The sequence below is a fragment of the Brachycentrus maculatus genome, unplaced genomic scaffold (assembly GCF_059751285.1).
Source record: "Brachycentrus maculatus isolate JH-2025_06_01 unplaced genomic scaffold, ASM5975128v1 h1tg000023l, whole genome shotgun sequence".
In the NCBI taxonomy this organism is placed as follows: domain Eukaryota; kingdom Metazoa; phylum Arthropoda; class Insecta; order Trichoptera; family Brachycentridae; genus Brachycentrus; species Brachycentrus maculatus.
This window is the reverse complement of record NW_028280777.1, coordinates 136,540-155,000: the sequence shown is the minus strand read 5'-3', so window position 1 is coordinate 155,000 and position 18,461 is coordinate 136,540. Positions and strand designations below refer to the sequence as shown.

At 33.8% G+C, this 18,461-nt stretch overlaps 1 protein-coding gene across 20 annotated transcripts in view; it reads left to right on the top strand.

Annotated features, from left to right (window-relative positions):
* LOC148313087 (uncharacterized) overlaps positions 1–18,461 on the top strand; it is a 225,759-nt gene that overhangs the window by 169,452 nt on the left and 37,846 nt on the right. For 16 of the 20 annotated variants that reach the window (XR_015838332.1, XR_015838331.1, XR_015838328.1 and 13 more), the window contains 2 exons: positions 1,043–1,233; positions 9,627–9,686. Coding sequence is in view for 17 of the 20 variants with exons in the window: in XM_088268225.1 (XP_088124351.1) it covers positions 1,043–1,233; positions 9,627–9,686 (251 nt within the window). In the remaining 3 variants the exon portion in view is untranslated. The remainder of the gene's footprint in view (positions 1–1,042; positions 1,234–9,626; positions 9,687–18,461) is intronic. The other 4 variants (XM_088268182.1, XM_088268149.1, XM_088268191.1 and 1 more) reach the window with 1 other exon arrangement.

The window sequence follows — 18,461 nt, the reverse complement described above, 5'->3', positions numbered from 1 at the left end:
TAAATTGTTTAAGGCATACTCAAAATATTGTGCTTATTTTATTTTTACTTTTACTAGTTGAATACTGCTCTTAAATAAAAAATTAAACATATTTCATTCTATTTCACATCCTTATCCAACAGCGTAGTACAGATAATGAATTTTAATATCTCGTGCATGGGTTAGGGTTATAGGTTACAAGATATTGTGTTATCTTCCAAGTAAAATGAAATTAAAAAATGTAAAGACATTATCATTTTACAGAGTGATAACTGAATCAAATAATAAAATTTCTATTTGTAGCCCACAAGTTATCATCAGGGGTGAACGTATTCGCTGCGCAATGCTCAATAGAAGCAACATTTAGGAGTTTTATCCCGTTTTTTTTAATCACATTTTTTTAAATCACATTTTCATATGGTGAACGGAGTGCGTGGAAATTTTTGGCATCGTAAGGGAAGGGTAATGAACTTTAACCTAACTATGAGTATTTCAATGTTTTATAATTAGTACAACAACCCTGATGATGACAAGGTTCTTGTCGTAAACCGGCTGGAAAAAGTGTACCAATAAAAAGTGGTTAAAAACAAAGTTGTTTTATTTTATAAATTTTTAATTAATTTTTTACTTAGTCAATACCACTATTTCTTAAAATCTACTGTGACACGTGTTTCGATGCGTTCCGCATCATTTTCAAACACCGTACTTACTAAGTAAAACATTAATTTAAAATGGATAGATTTTACCACAAATTGACTGCCAAATCAATCAATGAAATTATTTTATAAAGTTTATATATTTGTGCCATAAAGTATCTGCAAAAAACATTCAATAAAAAATAAAACTTCTATTGTCAATTGAAAATATATGTTTGAAACATATATTTTCAAATGATAATAAACCTCAATTCTTAAAGATTACGTTGTCATTTTGTGTAAAATTTCGTGTTTTTTTTTAAATCTCAATTTTTTTTCTCAAACAATTCCTTCACATTAGCGCTTTTCATTTTTTCATTTGCATTTTAATAACGTAGTTCATCAATCCTATCACGTTTCAATTTCAGAGCCCTGAAAGAATCAGGCTACGAGAGCGACTCGACCCTCGTGTTCCGACGGCGGGGGTTGGTCGGGGAGGGAGATGGAGCCTCTTCACCCCTCTCGCCGAGGGAGCAGCGTCAGGCGTACAGGGAAGTGCAGGCGGGGGGTGAACCACCCCTGCAAGGGTTTAGGAAACCAGCTCCTGACAGGCCCAAAGGTAGGACACTGAACTTTCTAAATCAAAATTCAAAAATTATTTGTGCTATTATCATTATTTACTATTGTCTACACCTTTGTCCGCCTCCATAGGTAAGTGGTTAGCTACTATTCTAGAAATCCCGGGATCGATTTCCAAGGGGTTCAAAATAAATTTAAGTGATTTTTCACTAATTCAAGAATTAAATTTAAAAATAACCCACTCACAGAGAAAGTCGGACATCAATTATTGTACTACCGGAAAAGTTAATATAAATATTACTCTGGATTGGTGCCTGTAGCGCAGGACTGATCACCTTGCCTTTATATAATAAACGATAAAATTATCAATTTTATTCAGTGCCCTCTGCACCATATGGTGTGGATAAGGGTCCGTAGTAATTATCTGCACCCAATGATGCAAAGGGAACCGCACCGTTTGATGCAAGCCAAGGTGAACACAGTCCTCCGCTTCAGATATTACTCTAGAAAGATATTTAACAAATACAAGTGTGAAAAACACAAATATTTTGTACTCCTCTAAGAATCAAACCTGGGACCTCCAGCACGGTAGCCAATTATGATAACTTCTATACCATTGAGGCAGACTAGTGCAATTTTCAAACCTTAATGTCCGAATTTATTACCTATTTAAAATAATATTTTATTTGACGTATATATACAATGCTAAATTTTGCATATTAATAAACGAGGAGAATATTTGAAAAAGATATTTATAATACCGATTAATAACGGCAGTTATTCTGAAAAGGATAATATAAACAATTTTACTGTCTATTTAAATATTTTAAAATGAATTTGAAATTATGGAATCTAAACACAATACACTTATGTCACCTTTAGTTTTTGATAACATGAATAACTATTTTTTAAAAAAACGCACAAATTAAAGATAATGTTTAATATTTAAATATGTATACATAAAAATATTTTATTTTTGATTATTTGATGATTGGTACTAGTTAAGGAAGGGTTAATAAGTATGTTGTGGGAAGGACTAATATTTGGTAATAAAAATTTGTATCACATGAATTTATAAAGCAAATTTTATGAAAATTTACAAATATGAAATTGATATTACTTGTGTTTCAATAAATAAATACAATTTATTTAAAAGCTAAATTGGTGGTAACGGAATAAAATCATACAACTTACTTAACACGTAGTCAGCAAAGGCGTCATTGTACACGGTGGTTGAATGTTTAAATAATTATTTTATTTTTTTTACAATTTTATTTTATATTAAAATGGTGGTGTTACTGGATGAGGATAGTAAATGGTTTTTCAAACGTAGTTAAATAATTGAATCATCATATTTAAAGCAATATTTATTTTAAATAATTCATGCTTCATGGTTGGGTTTTGGATAGTAAGCTTTTTAAAAAATAAAACGAAATACGAATTTTTAAGTTATATATAAGCAAAAAAAAACGATATGATTAATAATAATGTATTATGTTTAGTACGACAGTGTTTTTGCAATATGTGCATGGTCCGGCAGAAAATATTTATTATGCTTTTTCGCTCGAATGCTTTATTTTATATAAACCTTTGACTACTATCTATGTATGTTTTAAAATAAAACATTTATTTTTTCAAAACATTTTTTATATGGCATAATTGTTTGCAGCAGTCTCATTTGTTTAAAATTTTAATTTTAATTTTTTTCATTTCGTAAATTAAACAGTTTATTAATCACGTATATTGAATATATTTTTATTTTACAACCGTATTTGAAAATTGTAGTCCTTATTGAACCAAACACAGTCTAAATTTTAATAAAATTATCATAGTAGTCAAAGGGTTCAACTGTATTATTTTGCTTATTATTTTTTAATTTATACGAGCCTGAGGCATTTTGATCGTATTGTGGTTCGTCAAGTGAAATTTGATTAAAAAAAGTCTCTAACGTTTGTCGATGAAACGCAGTATTGGTATTGCTGAATATGTAAAAACGCATTTCAATATTGTTCATCTAGTTTATATGTATTCTTTATCATGACATACTTTTTACCATTATTGTTAAACGTACTCCTTTTTGTTCGTGTATCCATTAAGCAATTAGATCGAATGAATTTCGGTAATCGATTTAGATGACAATAAAATCAGACCGCGACCGATGCGAGTTTGTTTGCTTTTCCCATTTCGTTTCGTGTCATGATACATGTATAATGGTACCCTTAACTTCCTGCACAAAATCTCCCAGTGTTCTGCACTAGCGGATCTATGCCTAACCGTTAATGATTGAAGTCAGTGTCAGTCCATTGTCATCATCGTCCGCGGTGTACCACACAGCTGGTCGCCTATTGTCATCGGCGAAGGTCGGGAGAGTGATGTGATTATTTCTGAAATCAGTTTGTTTTCATCGGCTCCTCTTGTTGCTTCATATATCATTCTGTAGTGTCCGAGATAGCTCGCATGCCAATCACGCTTTCATAATTTGATCACTGGATATGTAACAGTTGCGCTTCATTTGGAGTAACAGTAAAAGTGAGTGTTGTTTATTTATATATTCTTCTGCCTATGGTGTCAGCCTTCTGATTCTTCATCGCTTCTATTCTCTACTCCGAAGGTATTTTATACATATTTATTTATACTCTAGCATGAACTAATAGCACATCTTTTTACCTCTGATAAGCAACGACAAAAAAACTTGGCACACACATTCACAGTAGATCGTTCGCAATTATAATAAGACAACACTGATATAATTCAAGAGTAGTGCAACAACCGTTGGATGCACTGAGTAAGATCGCACGTGTTCCAGCACCAGACACCATCACCGGCACGTCGCTATGGAACAGCTGTTGACCGTTTTGAAGAGAATAATAACTAGATTTGTGTTTGTTGATCCTCCACAGAAGACCCCGAGATCGAATATTTCCCGCTCTCGCCTACGCTCACCAGAATCCGGGTCCACAAAAACATTTCCAAGAATTTTACTAACGACATATTGTGCTATCCGATCACCTCCACTGTGACAAACTCCCAAAAAGTGTTTGAAAACTATAAACACAACGTGCCGTCATTCTTTAGCCTCGATTTTCCGAAAATCTCCGCGTACAATCCGCCGGCTCCACCGAGAAGATTGTCTTCCAAAGCCAACACTACACTGAAACTCGTCTCTTCGGTTACTTCCAACGCATCTTCATCCAGATTACTACAAACCAGGAATAAAAATGACACAAATGTTAAATTTCTGCAAGGACGGTTATCTAATAAACTGAACTCTTCGCCTACGAAAGACATTCGTAAGAAAGATTTAAGGGAAACCAAAATGAAATCCTCCGATGGTAAAAGAATAAAGACAACCAAATCGGTAAGCGTTGTACCCCCGCCTATGGGTAAGATCAAAAGTGACACGAGAAAGCAAACGGAAACCTTCAAAGGTACCAGTAGTTTTGGTTCTCCTCGTCGAACAATGTCTCCTGTCGAATACGCCAGCCCAAACATTAATAGGTACTTTGGTGAGCCGCCCCCTTATAGCAGAGTTGTTATCGAAGGTGGCGCTGGACGACGCACACCAATATCGGGAATATTAGATAGAGGAACTTCCTTAGATAGAACGTTCGCCAGCGAAAAGAAGCACCTGCCCTTAAAGAGTATTAGAGAGTCTCCATCTAAAGTTTTATCAAAATCAGTAGAACTTATTTCTCCTACTGAAGTCAGCAAAGCTTATAAAGAAAACTTGGTGCCAAAAATATCTAAAAGTTTTCACGGTGCATTACCAAAGCAATCTACGAGTACTATCAAACAAGACAGGCAGTCAAAAAGTCTTCGCAAAAATAGTGGAGACAAAAACAAGATATCGGTTGCTACAACTTCAAGGGGGAGAGACCTTCTTAGGACATCCGATAAATTTTATGGATTAGGTAAACTTAAATCACCTTCTTCTTCAGAAATGTCTTCTCAAACATATATTGCTTCGGATTCACCCATTTTTCGGACGGGAAATACATTACCTACTCCAGATTTGCTTAATATTTCTAAAAAGGCCTTACTAAAAATAGATTCCCAAAAATCTGAAGGTTTATCCAAGTCTAAAAGTATTTCTTCAACTTCTGCAATTCATAAGTCTTTGAAATATTCCAAAAGTAAATCTTCAGATCGTTCGGTTAGTTCCAATCGAATTAAAAGAGTCAAAGACGAAAACGATAATTTTAAAAACAAGTCTGAGAAATCGAATGGAAAAAAAGTAGGGAAAAAAGTGAAAAGCAACGGTGAGAAATCAAAAAAATACGTCAATCTCGATCAAATTCTAAAAAATAAAAATCAAATCGATTCTTCGTATGGTAAGGATTCAATTTCGTTCTTTAAAAGTATTGATCAGCAAATTGATTCGTGTGTAAAACATTACGAAAATAATCAAAGTATTAATTATAATGAGATTTGCGATAGACGAGATGCTGTCATGAGTGATTCGTTTTTTCAACATTTATTTTTACGAGATGTGCCTGTTCAAAGATATGAAAATGATTTTCACGCCACAACCGTTTTAGAAAAAGCCAAATTATTTCAAAATAATCCTGTCGCAACCCAATTTAATCGATATTCCAACTCCTATTTATCCAATAAGAAACCTGTAAGCGAATCAAAATTCAGGACATGGGACAAAAATGATTTCGTAAGATCTAAAAGTCCGAGATCAACATCTTGGCCCGGTAGACTAAGCGTTTCAAATATCAGAAAATTTGACAGTCTTTCGAGTGGTAGAAAGTCGATGAATACAATTGGATCTTCAATTGTATTTTCGAAAAATGATCCCCGAAGCAGGAGTGAACCACCGTCGTCAAACAAAATTATTCTTACTCAAACAGTTCGACCAAAGTCGCCTACTATCACAAAAAGGGAAATATCTCCAAATAAAGTAGTTTATAAGAGATTACCATCTCCACCGGCCAAAATGATTTTTTCCCAAACTTCGAGACCCCTGTCGCCGATAGTTTTACACAATAAAAGAAAATTGCTAACTGAACCAATCCGAACTACTTCTCCAACAAAAATAGTTCTTAGCCAAACGTCGCGTCCAGTTACTCCAGTAGTAACGAAGAAATGCTATTATGGCTCTAGGTCTCGATCTGAGTCCCCAAATTTATCGAAAAGCGAAACAGCATATTTATCCACGGCTGAAGAACTACGTAGAAAATCCTCATTGTCACCCAGAAGAATCTTTAATTCCGCATTGATACCAAAGTTGAGAGCTCACTCTCCTTCTCCGTCTCCCATGAGATCACCGTCTTGTCGCCGCATACATAGTGCTAGAATATCACAGTCGAGAGGGGCAGAATGCTTGAGCAATTTAAAAAACAAGATTATTCGTACGCAAAGCGCTGGAGATGCAGAATCCAGAGAAATTATAAGAAATCGTTCGTTAGAGCGATCCAGTTCGTCTGCTGATTTAGAGCGTATAAGACAGCATCTTGACTATCAGGAGTACATCACAGAATTGAAACATCAAAGATCGAAATCCGATCGATTTAAGGAACTCAACCGATTTTATGCGTACCTTGAACGGATCGGAGAGTTGGAAAGAACAACCTCATCGAGTGACTTACGACCACGTAAAAGAGATGAAGAAATCATAGATTTTGAGCGCTGGAAATTGATTCGAGCTAAGGAAAGGGCAGAGGAAGAATTGAATAGACTCTACAAAAAAATGAAAATCGAACAGCAGGAAAAAGATTTATTATTTTCGCCAAACGATTCCGAAAATTTAAGATGGAGTCGGAATAAGGATTGGAACTTAAGAGCCAAAGAAAAATCAGTAGAAGATCTTAAAGACCATTTTTCAAAAATGGCTGACCGTGAATATGAAGGAGAGTCGTACAAAAAAAATGTTTACAGAGATGCTTACACACCTTTGTGGAGAGGAAATTCGGTTGTAAATCTGGCTACGAATATATCTAAAAGAAATCAACCCGAAGTAATGTCTAAGTCGGATCATATTTCGAACAAAGTTAGAGCTGAACCTACGTTGACAAATATCAGAGAACGTCTTGGAATCGGTAGCAGACTTTGGAGTAGCCTTTCTATGGATCAAGTTAGCGCTTTAAAAAGTCAACTCAATTCAATTTATAGCAAAGAGTTTGGATCCAGACAAAAAGAATCGGTTGACAATACTGAAGATTACGTAATAACTGTTCCATCATCCAAGGCTGTTGACAATCGTCATTCACTTCAAGTGCGATGTAACTCGTTTACTGCGGGAGATCAATTTAGTGCAATGGATGATAGCCAACGTTATAAATCAGATTCTATAAGTTCTATACAACACTTACCAATGGACAAGGATTTTAAAAACTCTTTTAATGTTCTGAAAAATTTATCAGAAAAAGACAAGAAAAAAATTTCAATGACATTGAGTAAAGAAGTTCTGGAAAGAGTTAAACAAAACAAAGAAATGTATTCGCCGATCGTTTTAGCAAAAGAAACACGAGGAGCAACTGCAGCAGCAAGAATAAGGGGAATATCTCATAGTCGTTCTGGTACTACTAGTCCTAGCTCATCTGCTGATCATCCGACTATATCAATAAACAACAACCATAAAAGCTTTCAAGAAAGCCATAAAGATACTAGCGGAGTTCGAAATATATCTGATTCTCTTGTAGAAGAAATTTATCAAACTTCATCACCTATTCGACCATCTTCTGCCAGCGAAACAGAAACAGGAAGTTCTGATACTTCAAACCAAACTGTAATTTTTTGCGGTGTTAAAGATGAAGTAAAGAAAAAGGTAGACTTTTTCGAAAAAAGCAAACAGGATCCAATTGGTACAGTTATATACCACGCTAGGGAAGATTCTTCTGAAGAAAAACAAGACACATGTGAACCTATCGATGAAGTGAAAATTCCCTCTCCTCCCCCGTATAAAGAAAGTGAGGAACTCCCAGCGAGTAAAAAGCTAAATTATTCTCAGTCGTATTCGAGTCTTAAAGATTTATTCGGTGAAACACAGCTGAATAGCTATCCATCACTCTCTTCAACTGCATCCACCACTCTACCAGTTACTCAACGTGTTGAACAGAAATCTGATAGTGGAAATCTTTCTCTATCATCGAATATTTCAGAGTTGGAAAATATTAGCCGAAGTAGGAGTCTGTCACCGGATCCAGAAAGATATTGGCGTGCATATTTGAGTCTCGTCAAAGCTGGCGAAGTCGGGAAGCTAAAAAATAAATTTGAGCTTTCGGAGATATTGAATGATCTCGATTTCAACCCTCCCGCATTGCGAAGACACCAAAGTGACCCAGAAATAGTGAGGACTATACTACAACACAACTGGAAGAAACGAAACATATCAAATGTAAAACGTCACGAACGGGGTGATGTTGATAGACTTACACATAAATATGAAGTAAACAGTCGAGGTAGAAGTCGGAATAAAAGATATGCGATGACCTCTCCAATACCCAAGACACCGATACGACAAGATAACAGAGATATGCCACATATCGATGTAATATCTAAACTAGCTTCTTTGAAGCCTCGATCATTGACCGCTCCTTCACGAGTGACGAACGAATATCCTGCAGAATGTCCCATAGGAGAAGTTGAACGAATTCGCCAAAGATTCGAAAAAGAAAATACATCTCTCTTGGGACAGATGTTCACATCCGCGCCGGATATTCACGAACTTCGAGACATAGCTCCTTACCTATCTGGTTCGTGGACAGCGCACAAATTCCCCAAGAGACAAGACAACAACAGGTCTCTTTCGACGTGCGATTACATTTCCGAAGATAAGTACTCTCCCGTGAGGAGAGATCGCACTAGACCCAAATCCGCGTCCCCTATTAGAGTCAAAAGTACAAAGCCGAGTTCTATACTGAAGCAGAGTTCAAAAGTGCGTGACGTGTTCGCTGACCAAGAGTTTGACCCCTCGAAACACAGGCCAAGGTATCGCTACCAACCGCCAATGGAAGAGACTTCCCCCCCGCGCCCTCCGCGTCCTTCCTGGCCAGTGGTTCCTCAAACGTACTCGGGGAAACCTACAGTCACATTCAAAGGTTTCAAATGATTCATTTTCTATGAGATATTCACAAAACAAATCACGGTATATGCATATCAATTATATTATATAGAGGCAATACCAAATCATGCATTACTTGGGAAAATGATGCATATATCGTGAGGATTCTGCACATAGATATAAATTAATGGTATTTTGGGTATTTTATATTTCTGAATGATGAAATGTGCGTGCCATGTTTTTTTTATATCATAAAATAATATCAACATCCTTTTATAGATCATGTACCATATTAATTTGCTGTGGCAACATTTTCTTCTCATCTCAATCCTTGTTTAATTTTGACTTAGATACTTTTCCTTTTTTTCGTTTTATTTTTTTATCCACTCTTTTATTATTATTTTTTTGCTTGACATTTACTTTAGACCCTGAGCTGGCACCCATTCCACCACCTAAAGGGATATCGTCCAACAGTTACAATCCAGGTAAGGGCCTTTATATTTTCTAGATACCATGTAACATGTTCTTTGATTGCTACATTATTTTTTGCACGATTTTTTAAAACGCAACGAAGAAAACTAGTATTCTTAGAAATAATTGATTTTTGCATTGCTTGTGAATTTTGCAGGTGGTATATTACAAATCATTATGATACCTGCAGTATATTCCTTAATTACTTTTATTATGAAATTCATATGAGTTATAAAATCATGACATTCTTTTCGCAGATCTATCTTTCTTGTTTTTCATTAAAAATGGATTTTTTTCTCAAGTAATCTTCCAACTATTATATTATAAAGAAAATTTTAAAATTTTATTGACACAGCTGAAATAAATCTAGGAACTTTACAAATGATATTGGTTGTTCCATATAATTAAGGCTCGGTACGCACGATGCACGATTTCAAAAATACAATTTTGAAAAGTTACTTTTTTTTATTGACCGTGCGATATGACACGTTATATTATTAGATGATTACACCGTTATGTTTAGTTTTTTATTTAAATATTTGATATTTTGTATGTTTATAGCACTATTAAGAAAAACAAAACGCTGTTTTAAAGTAAAAAAATACACAAACGCTAATGTGAAAATGATAGAGAAAATTGATAGGTTTTAAATTTTTTTCAATTATTTTAATACTTTATTTTCGAGTACAAAAATATCACAACATGAATAAAACACAATAATTTATTCTTCCACATATTTTAAGTACTCTTATTCCAACCGATTTCGACAAACACCTTGTCTTATTCAGGGATGGATACGTCCTTACGTACATTTATATATGTCCGCATTAACAAACGTTTTGAATATTTTTTTTAAATGTATAAAAAAGATATCAGCAAAAACTCATTTAAAAATCATTAAATTAAAGTAATAAAAAGTTCATATAAGTATATGTTAAATATTAAAAACATCGTCAACTTTGTGGCATGGTAACATAAAACTTTCCTTATCATTCATCGTTCTACATTTGTCTACATTTAATCTAATCATTTGACCTGTCCATTTGACCTACAGTCCACATTTGGCCTGATGATAAAATATTTATCCGAAATCCGGTAGTCACGCAATACTGTTTTTAAATAAAATATAGTCCAAATTTAAATATCAATTTATTTTTTTATTTTGATGACTACTATACGAAACAAAATCTATTGAGCAGTCCGCATGATTGTTTAATTCGGTTTTGAACAATTGTGATAATGAAGCTATCAGACGAGCATGGGAAAAATTTCACTCTGAAGTTTGAGTTGAAACTCTTTTGTTCGGAGAGTTGTGATTGGTTTATTATTTTGAATATTGTTCACTCGTTCCAAATTTAATTTCCGTGAGAACTGTCATCAACGCCACGGACTGGGTACTTTTTTTACGGTTTTAGAGTGTTAATTTAGTTGTTATTTTTAGTTTTATGACTAATTTAAATGCCATTTGATGTTTTTTGATGAAAATAACGAATTATTCCACATTCTTTATAGTTCCTTGAACAAGGTAGTAGGTGAAATGGATTTTACGTAAAATTCTAACTTGTCTATTTGCTATAAAAGAGATAAAATCGGGTTTTTATAATTATAGTAACATTTTCAAGTGTGGCAAAAATATAGAAAATTTTACTTATATGATACGAATTATAGGTAAAAAGTATAATCTTCTTCTTTTAACCCTTATCGGGGCCCAATGGTGCATAGGGCAATGCATCATATTGAAGCAGCGATATCATGATCGTTACTTACATGAAGGCTAGGTGATCACTCCTGCTCTTCAGGGACTAGTCCATGGTAAATAAATATTAGAGTACAAAATCACTCATATTTATTCTCCCACCCCTCTGGGAATCAAACCCGGGACCTCCAGAACGGTAGCCGAGCGTGCTAACCATTACACTACGGGAGCGGACAGACCACCCTAGTAAATAATACCTAGCTAACCTTACTACCTAACTCTGCTGCCTACCTTAATAAATTCTCTGTGCACGCCACTGTTATAGAGTACATCTACCTGCAAAGCATAAAAAAATATTGATTAAAAATTAAGCAAGCAGGTAACTAATTCTTGCGTAACTGATATCTACTGCGCAGAAAATGTCAATGTAAACAACCCCATCGTCCTTCGCTCAATACTAGTTTAAAATAGCTAATACGATTATGTCAACCCTCCCCTATATACAGGCTGTTTTTTTTCAACACGGGATTATCGTAATTGAAAAATAATAATAATACTAATAATAAAGATAAACTCACAAAAATCATGATTTACGTGTCATAATACTTAATATATCTTAGTAAAACATGAAATATAAATAGAAATTGACGTTTTTATCCACGTACAAAAAACGAATCTGAAACGTGTCTTGCAAATTGTAACCAAACGGGGTGACTGTAGAGGCGGGCAAATATTCAACCTCTCTTAATATTTGGCTTTTGAAATATGTTTTTGTGATTTATATTTTGCAAGGCTGAGTTATTATCGCAAAAATTAAGAAAACTGTCTTGAGATGACTTAAGAAGTGATTCGAATGAGTGAAGAAGGGATAGTTAAACAAATTTATGAGGTGAACGTGGTTTGGAATATAAGCAGAGGAAGACCGAGGAAAACTTGGCATGATCAAGTATACTATATATTTCAAAAACTTGAAAGTGGTCAGATCAGGATTAGAAATAATCGGCGGGCATGAATGTGGAAGAGACGAAGATTGAGTGCAAAGACAGATTGGTGTTGCGTTTTATTCTCTCTACCTACCCCTGTGGGGATGCGGCGTATTGGTATTTTTTTTAGTTTATATTTATATTATTATATTATACCACCCTTTATTTGAACAAAAAACAATCGCGACGTAATCCCCTTCCGTTCTCAATTTCCGCGCCCGCTCTGCCAATAAACTGGAAACCAGATGCCTTGTGGCGGCCCTGGACTCGATTGTTTTATTGTTTCTTGAGTAACAGTCCGACTAATTCAAAACTCGCTCTTTTTCACCTTGAGTACACGCTTCTCAAATCAGTTCCTCGAAAGTGTTCGAAATTAAAACACGTGCTGAAAAAAGAACGAAAATTTCACACCTGCCGGCCATTCCCCGAAACAAAGTGACATTTCGATATTTGCGGGATTTTAAATCAGTCGACGTTCCGTATTCCATGTTCGAAAAAGTGATAGTGGCAATGTGACGTTACATTAATTCGGAAGATACAATTTAACACAGCGTGAAAAAAATATGTTAATTTGTGTGTGTTACATAATTATGTTTGATATTTTTTTATTAAAAATAATTATTTAATTTCATTAATTGATTCGGCAGTCACTTTGTGGAAAAAATTAATCCATTTTCAATTAACGTTTTACTTAGTAAATACCACTATTTCTTAAAATCTACTGTGACACGTGTTTCGATGCATTCCGCATCATTTTCACATACCGTGTTGGACGTGTCTACGACAGACGAATGTGCGGCAAAACGATGTATGATAGATGTTCAAATAGTGAAATAAGGAAATAATGCAAGGCTGAGATAAGCATTACGAATAAAATAATGTATGGTGTGTTAAGATTGTTTGGACATGTGGAACGTATGAGTGAGGAAAAAATGGTAAAAGAAATTGACGAGGCGAATGTAGTTGGAAGTAGAAGCAGAGGAAGACCGAGGAAAACTTGGCACAATTACGTATACCAAATTTTTTAAAGCAGCCGGGTCAGGAGTTGAAATTATCGGCGGGTATGTATGAGGAGATGCATGGAATGTTTGTAAATAATGAAGTTTGAAGAAGCGAAGAATTTTTGCAATGACAAGGTTGTATGGCTCTCTGCCTAACTCTTCGGGAAGCGGCGTGATGGTTATTTAGTTAGTTTACAATATTTCTATGAATACGACTGAGGTCTCTAATACCCCCCTTGGCAGCATGCGTAATTTTTAGATACTTCTGGCGAGGAAGGTTAAACCAGTCAAATTAAATAAACTAACGTTATACGTATTGCCTTGCCTTCCTTCGGATTTACATACGTAAATATTACGCAACAATCTAATTATATCGAAATAGGTACGTGAACCGCGACGAACTGTACTTGAAATGCACTGTTTAACCTTAAAATGGATTCCCATTGTTTTTTGTAATTTATATTTACATCACAAGGATGTTTCATCGTTACAGTGATAATTTAACGATAGTTATCATCTTGCTAACTAATGTACTCTTAAGTGCATATTACGAATTTTAACTAATTAATTTACGAAGAACTCACAAAAATTTGATGAAGTATTAACGAGGATCTAGTTTACAGATGTCAAATATGATTGACGTACGACGTCATTTGCAAAAATTATAACATCTTTTGATAGGGTTATTAATTTTGCGCCACCCTATAGTATTGGAGGGAGTAGATATTTTTTTTCTCGGGTTGTGATCCCGTGGTTAGTTTCGCGGACTCTTAAGTCAGAGTTTCTCGGTTCGAACCCACTCTACCACAATTTGATACCTATTTCTAATAATGAGCCGCTTAGGCTCACAGAAATAGTATGAAATCGAAATATTTGTGTGAATAATAAAAACACAAATATTTCTCTTTTAAAATTAAAAAATAAATAAATTAAATAAATGCCCAGACTTCCATATTCTTTTATCTATTTTCAGATGACAAAAATAATAATAAAATAACTCCTATAATCATTGGAGATAATCCAGATTTGTGAAGAAATATTTGGACACACTCGAAATGTTGGAGTAGACCATGTTAGAATAGAATGACTAAATTGGAAAAGTGTTTTTTTTTACGAAAACAATAAATACTTAATTGGATTTATTTCTTTTCTACCTTACTGCCTAGTTTATGTATAATTTCTTATCATAACATGTATTCGTGTACACATTTGCAAAGCATTCGCACATGTGAGAAAATAAACAAATACTATTTATTTTTCAACATTCCTTCGAGCACTTAACACACTTACGACCAATTTCTTCATATCTGAAGTACGTTGAGCGATAACATTTTCAGATGAAATCGCAAGTTTTGTTTGACATTTTGTTCGCTGAATGACATTTAAGGCCGGGGAAATCGAACCATACATTGTTAACAAATATTTGTCCTTGAATGTTATCAGATTATAACTGTTTGACAAAGATAAAACAAAACCTAGTATTTTTCGTGACACATGGCAACCATTTTTTTACGTTGTATACAGTGTAGCTCAAAATTAATCACCTTATCGGAAGATATTATAATTTTTGCAAATGGTGTCGTACGTCAATCGTATTTGACATTTGTGAATTTGACAGCTGAAGTTTACAAACATATTCATAAACGGGCACAAATCGCTCACTCCTTTCGACTACATCATAGATTAAAAAACATGATTTTTCAGGAGATCGTTTTTAAAGTTTAAGAATAAAATGAAATGTATTAAAAATAAATATCAAGCCACTTATTGAACTTTTTACTATGCAACATATCTTTTTAGGTAAAACGTGAAGGTTTTTTCTCCATTTGAAAAATATTTAGTATATTTTAAAAATAATTAAACAATACCCTTTCTTCAAAATGTAAATACAAAACTTTTGCCCTATAGCGGGTACATATTAAGTTAAAACTATGCCGCTTTTGCTGGGATATGGTACATTTTCTGGGCATTCCAAAAACAGGCACAATTGAAAATGGACGATTTTTGATATGTGACGTTATTGAAAGGAGTGAGCGATTTGTGAATTCGACAGCTGAAGTTTACAAAAATATTGATAAACGGGCACAAATGTGTATCAACACGGGCAGTAGCCACTTGACGGATATCATATTTTCTATGTAAGAGAGAAAAAATGTAAAGGCCCAAATAAAAGAATTATATCACTATTTTTTCGTATATGTTGAATAAGTTATTTGAAACGAATGGCATGATTAATTTTGTGGCACCTGTTTGTATACCACAGCTGTCTTATTACCAAATGTCTAATATGATTAAAGTACGACGTTATTTGCAAAAATTATAACATATTATAACATATATGCTGATCAGGTATGCCAAATACTTGAAAGTGGTCAGGTTAGGAGTTGTAACAATCGGCGGGTATGTATGAGGAGATGCATGAACGTGGAAGAGGCGAAGAATGTTTGCAAGGACAGAGTGGTGTGGCGCTCTATTCTCTCTGCCTACCCCTGCGGAGAAGCGGCGTGATGGTTAGTTAGTTAGTTTTTATAACATATTTTGATGGGGTAATTTATTTTGCGCCACCCTGTATATACGAGTATAATTGAGCGGGATACTTCGCACAAACGTTGTAACTGAAAATTTATTATATTGGCATTAACTTTGAAAAATTCTATATGAGCACACGATAAATATATATTTTAGTTCCGTAAGATTTTGCGTAGGGTTTTTAACTTGCCACTTTCCCTACAAAAGTGTTTGCTTTGATTTTTCTTTAATACAGTGTTTGTAAACGTTACTGAAATTTTCTAAGTGGAGTCGATGCTCATTGCGCAATTACTCTAAGTGTGATAAACTCTTGTTCCATCAGGAACTATTAAATGTAAAATCAATTAGTGAAAATAAATGTATGTTATTTATTATTTATTGATTCGGCATTAACTTTGTGGAATGACATGATTATTTTATTAAAATTAAACACTTGAATAATCCACTTTATCGAGTTTTATTTTTATTTACGACTAGTTTCGAAAGCGACAATTGTTTTCATCTTCTGGTACAAATTAAATTAAATGGTTTTAATTTGTACCAGAAGATGAAAACAATTGTCGTTTTCGAAACTAGTCGAAAATAAAAATAAAACTTGATAAAGTGGATTATTCAAGTGTTTAATTTTAATAAAATAAAATATGTTATTTATTACAATGATTAAAGAAAACACTTGTTTTTTACCACTTGAGTTTTATTATAGACTGCATGTTTTAGAAGTTAAACTTCCATCATTCAGGTCTGTATAGTAACTAAGTTATTATAAATAAGTTATTATACAGACCTGAATGATGGAAGTTTAACTTCTGAAACATGTAGTCTATAATAAAACTCAAGTGGTAAAAAACAAGTGTTTTCTTTAATCATTGTAACATGTCTTACCACAAAGTTAATGCCGAAACAATAAATAAAATATGTTATTTATTGTTTCGGCATTTACTTTGTAGTACAGTGTTTTTGTTCACGCATCATTGTTTTGCATTCCCGACTTTTTATACAAATTATATTCATTAGATAAAATTCCTTGGAATCTTATCGTTTTGATTGATTCAATTCAGGGTAATCTTTCACGAAGCTACTGATAACACCTTTATTAGATTTTACATGCTTCATTCGTAATCATTCTGTGTCATCTGTATTTTAAAACAACCGTATTTTAGTGATTAACAAAAGTTTTACTCTGCAAAAACCTATTTATAAAATCTATTATGACACGTGTTTCGATGCATTCTGCATCATTTTCAAACACCATATTTATCAAGTGAATTTTAAATAACAATTGAGAGATGTAATCACAAATTAACTGCCGAATCGATTAATAAGATTTTCTAGTAGCTATTAATATCTTTATTCCATAGTTTTGGTCATTCTTTTTCCTTTTCAATTAATAAATACTTACGTTGGAAATTTAGATGAAGAAAAAATATGTTAAATAACATAACAGTTATTTAGTTTTTAGAAAATATAAAATAATTTAAAAGTGTTATATTACAAGTGAAGTGAAACGATAATTTCGTAGAGGTTTCGCCAAAATGGCCGTGAGTGGTTTGAACGACGCGTACACGTACAAAGACATAATCGCCAATAGTTACTACAGCACCGTGCCGAAGAAGTCCGGAAATAAGAGTGACAGCCAGACTCTGGCTAGACTGCAGTTTCTCAGTCTAGACGGGAAGTCCCTGCGGTCAAGGGACAGCGACGTGAACAATAATGCATTCCAAAGAAGGTCCGTGCCAACGTCTTCCGCTAGGGATGGAAGATTATCAGCTCTACCTGTATTATATGGTCCACAGCCCTATCGTTAGTATACTAAATTGTATTATAATATACTTACTTGTTTGTGTGTGTTAATGTATACTCTTAGTAGGAATTTTATCTTGAAACTCAATTTTAACTATTTTCTGTTTTTTAAGAGTACCTAATCCTAAAGTTATCACTTTCAAAAAATTACATTTTGATATTCAGCTCCTCGTATTTCAAATTCTTAGTGGATATTGATTACTATTTCGAGAAATAAAAATACTTTGTGTTCTGATCTACTCACATTTTTATTTAACCAACTAGTTTCCCTTTTCAACGCAACAACTTCTGCACTGTTTATTTTTATATATATATTTAGTAATAAATGTAACCCTGAAGAGGGCAACAGGTTGTTGCCGAAACTAGTTGGTTAAATAAAAATGTGAGTGGATCAGAACACAAAGTATTTTTATTTCTCGAAATAATATATCAAGATGATCCACAAAGTTAATGCTTTCAAAACATGATATTGATTACATTCGGAAGTTGACATATAAGTACGCTGTGTAGACAACTTATACATTTAAAAAAATATATTTAAAGCATTAACTTGGTGGATCATTGATATTTATTTTGGAGAAATAAAATACTTTTTTTATCCACTCACATTTTAATTAAAACCAACTAGTTTCGCCAACAACCTATTGCCCTCTTCAGTGGTTGTTTTATGTCATTTTATTCATTCAAAACCATTGTGTTAAAACCAAATATCATTATGTCATAAAAACAAACCCTGAAGAGGGAAACAGGTTGTTGCCGAAACTAGTTGGTTTTATTTAA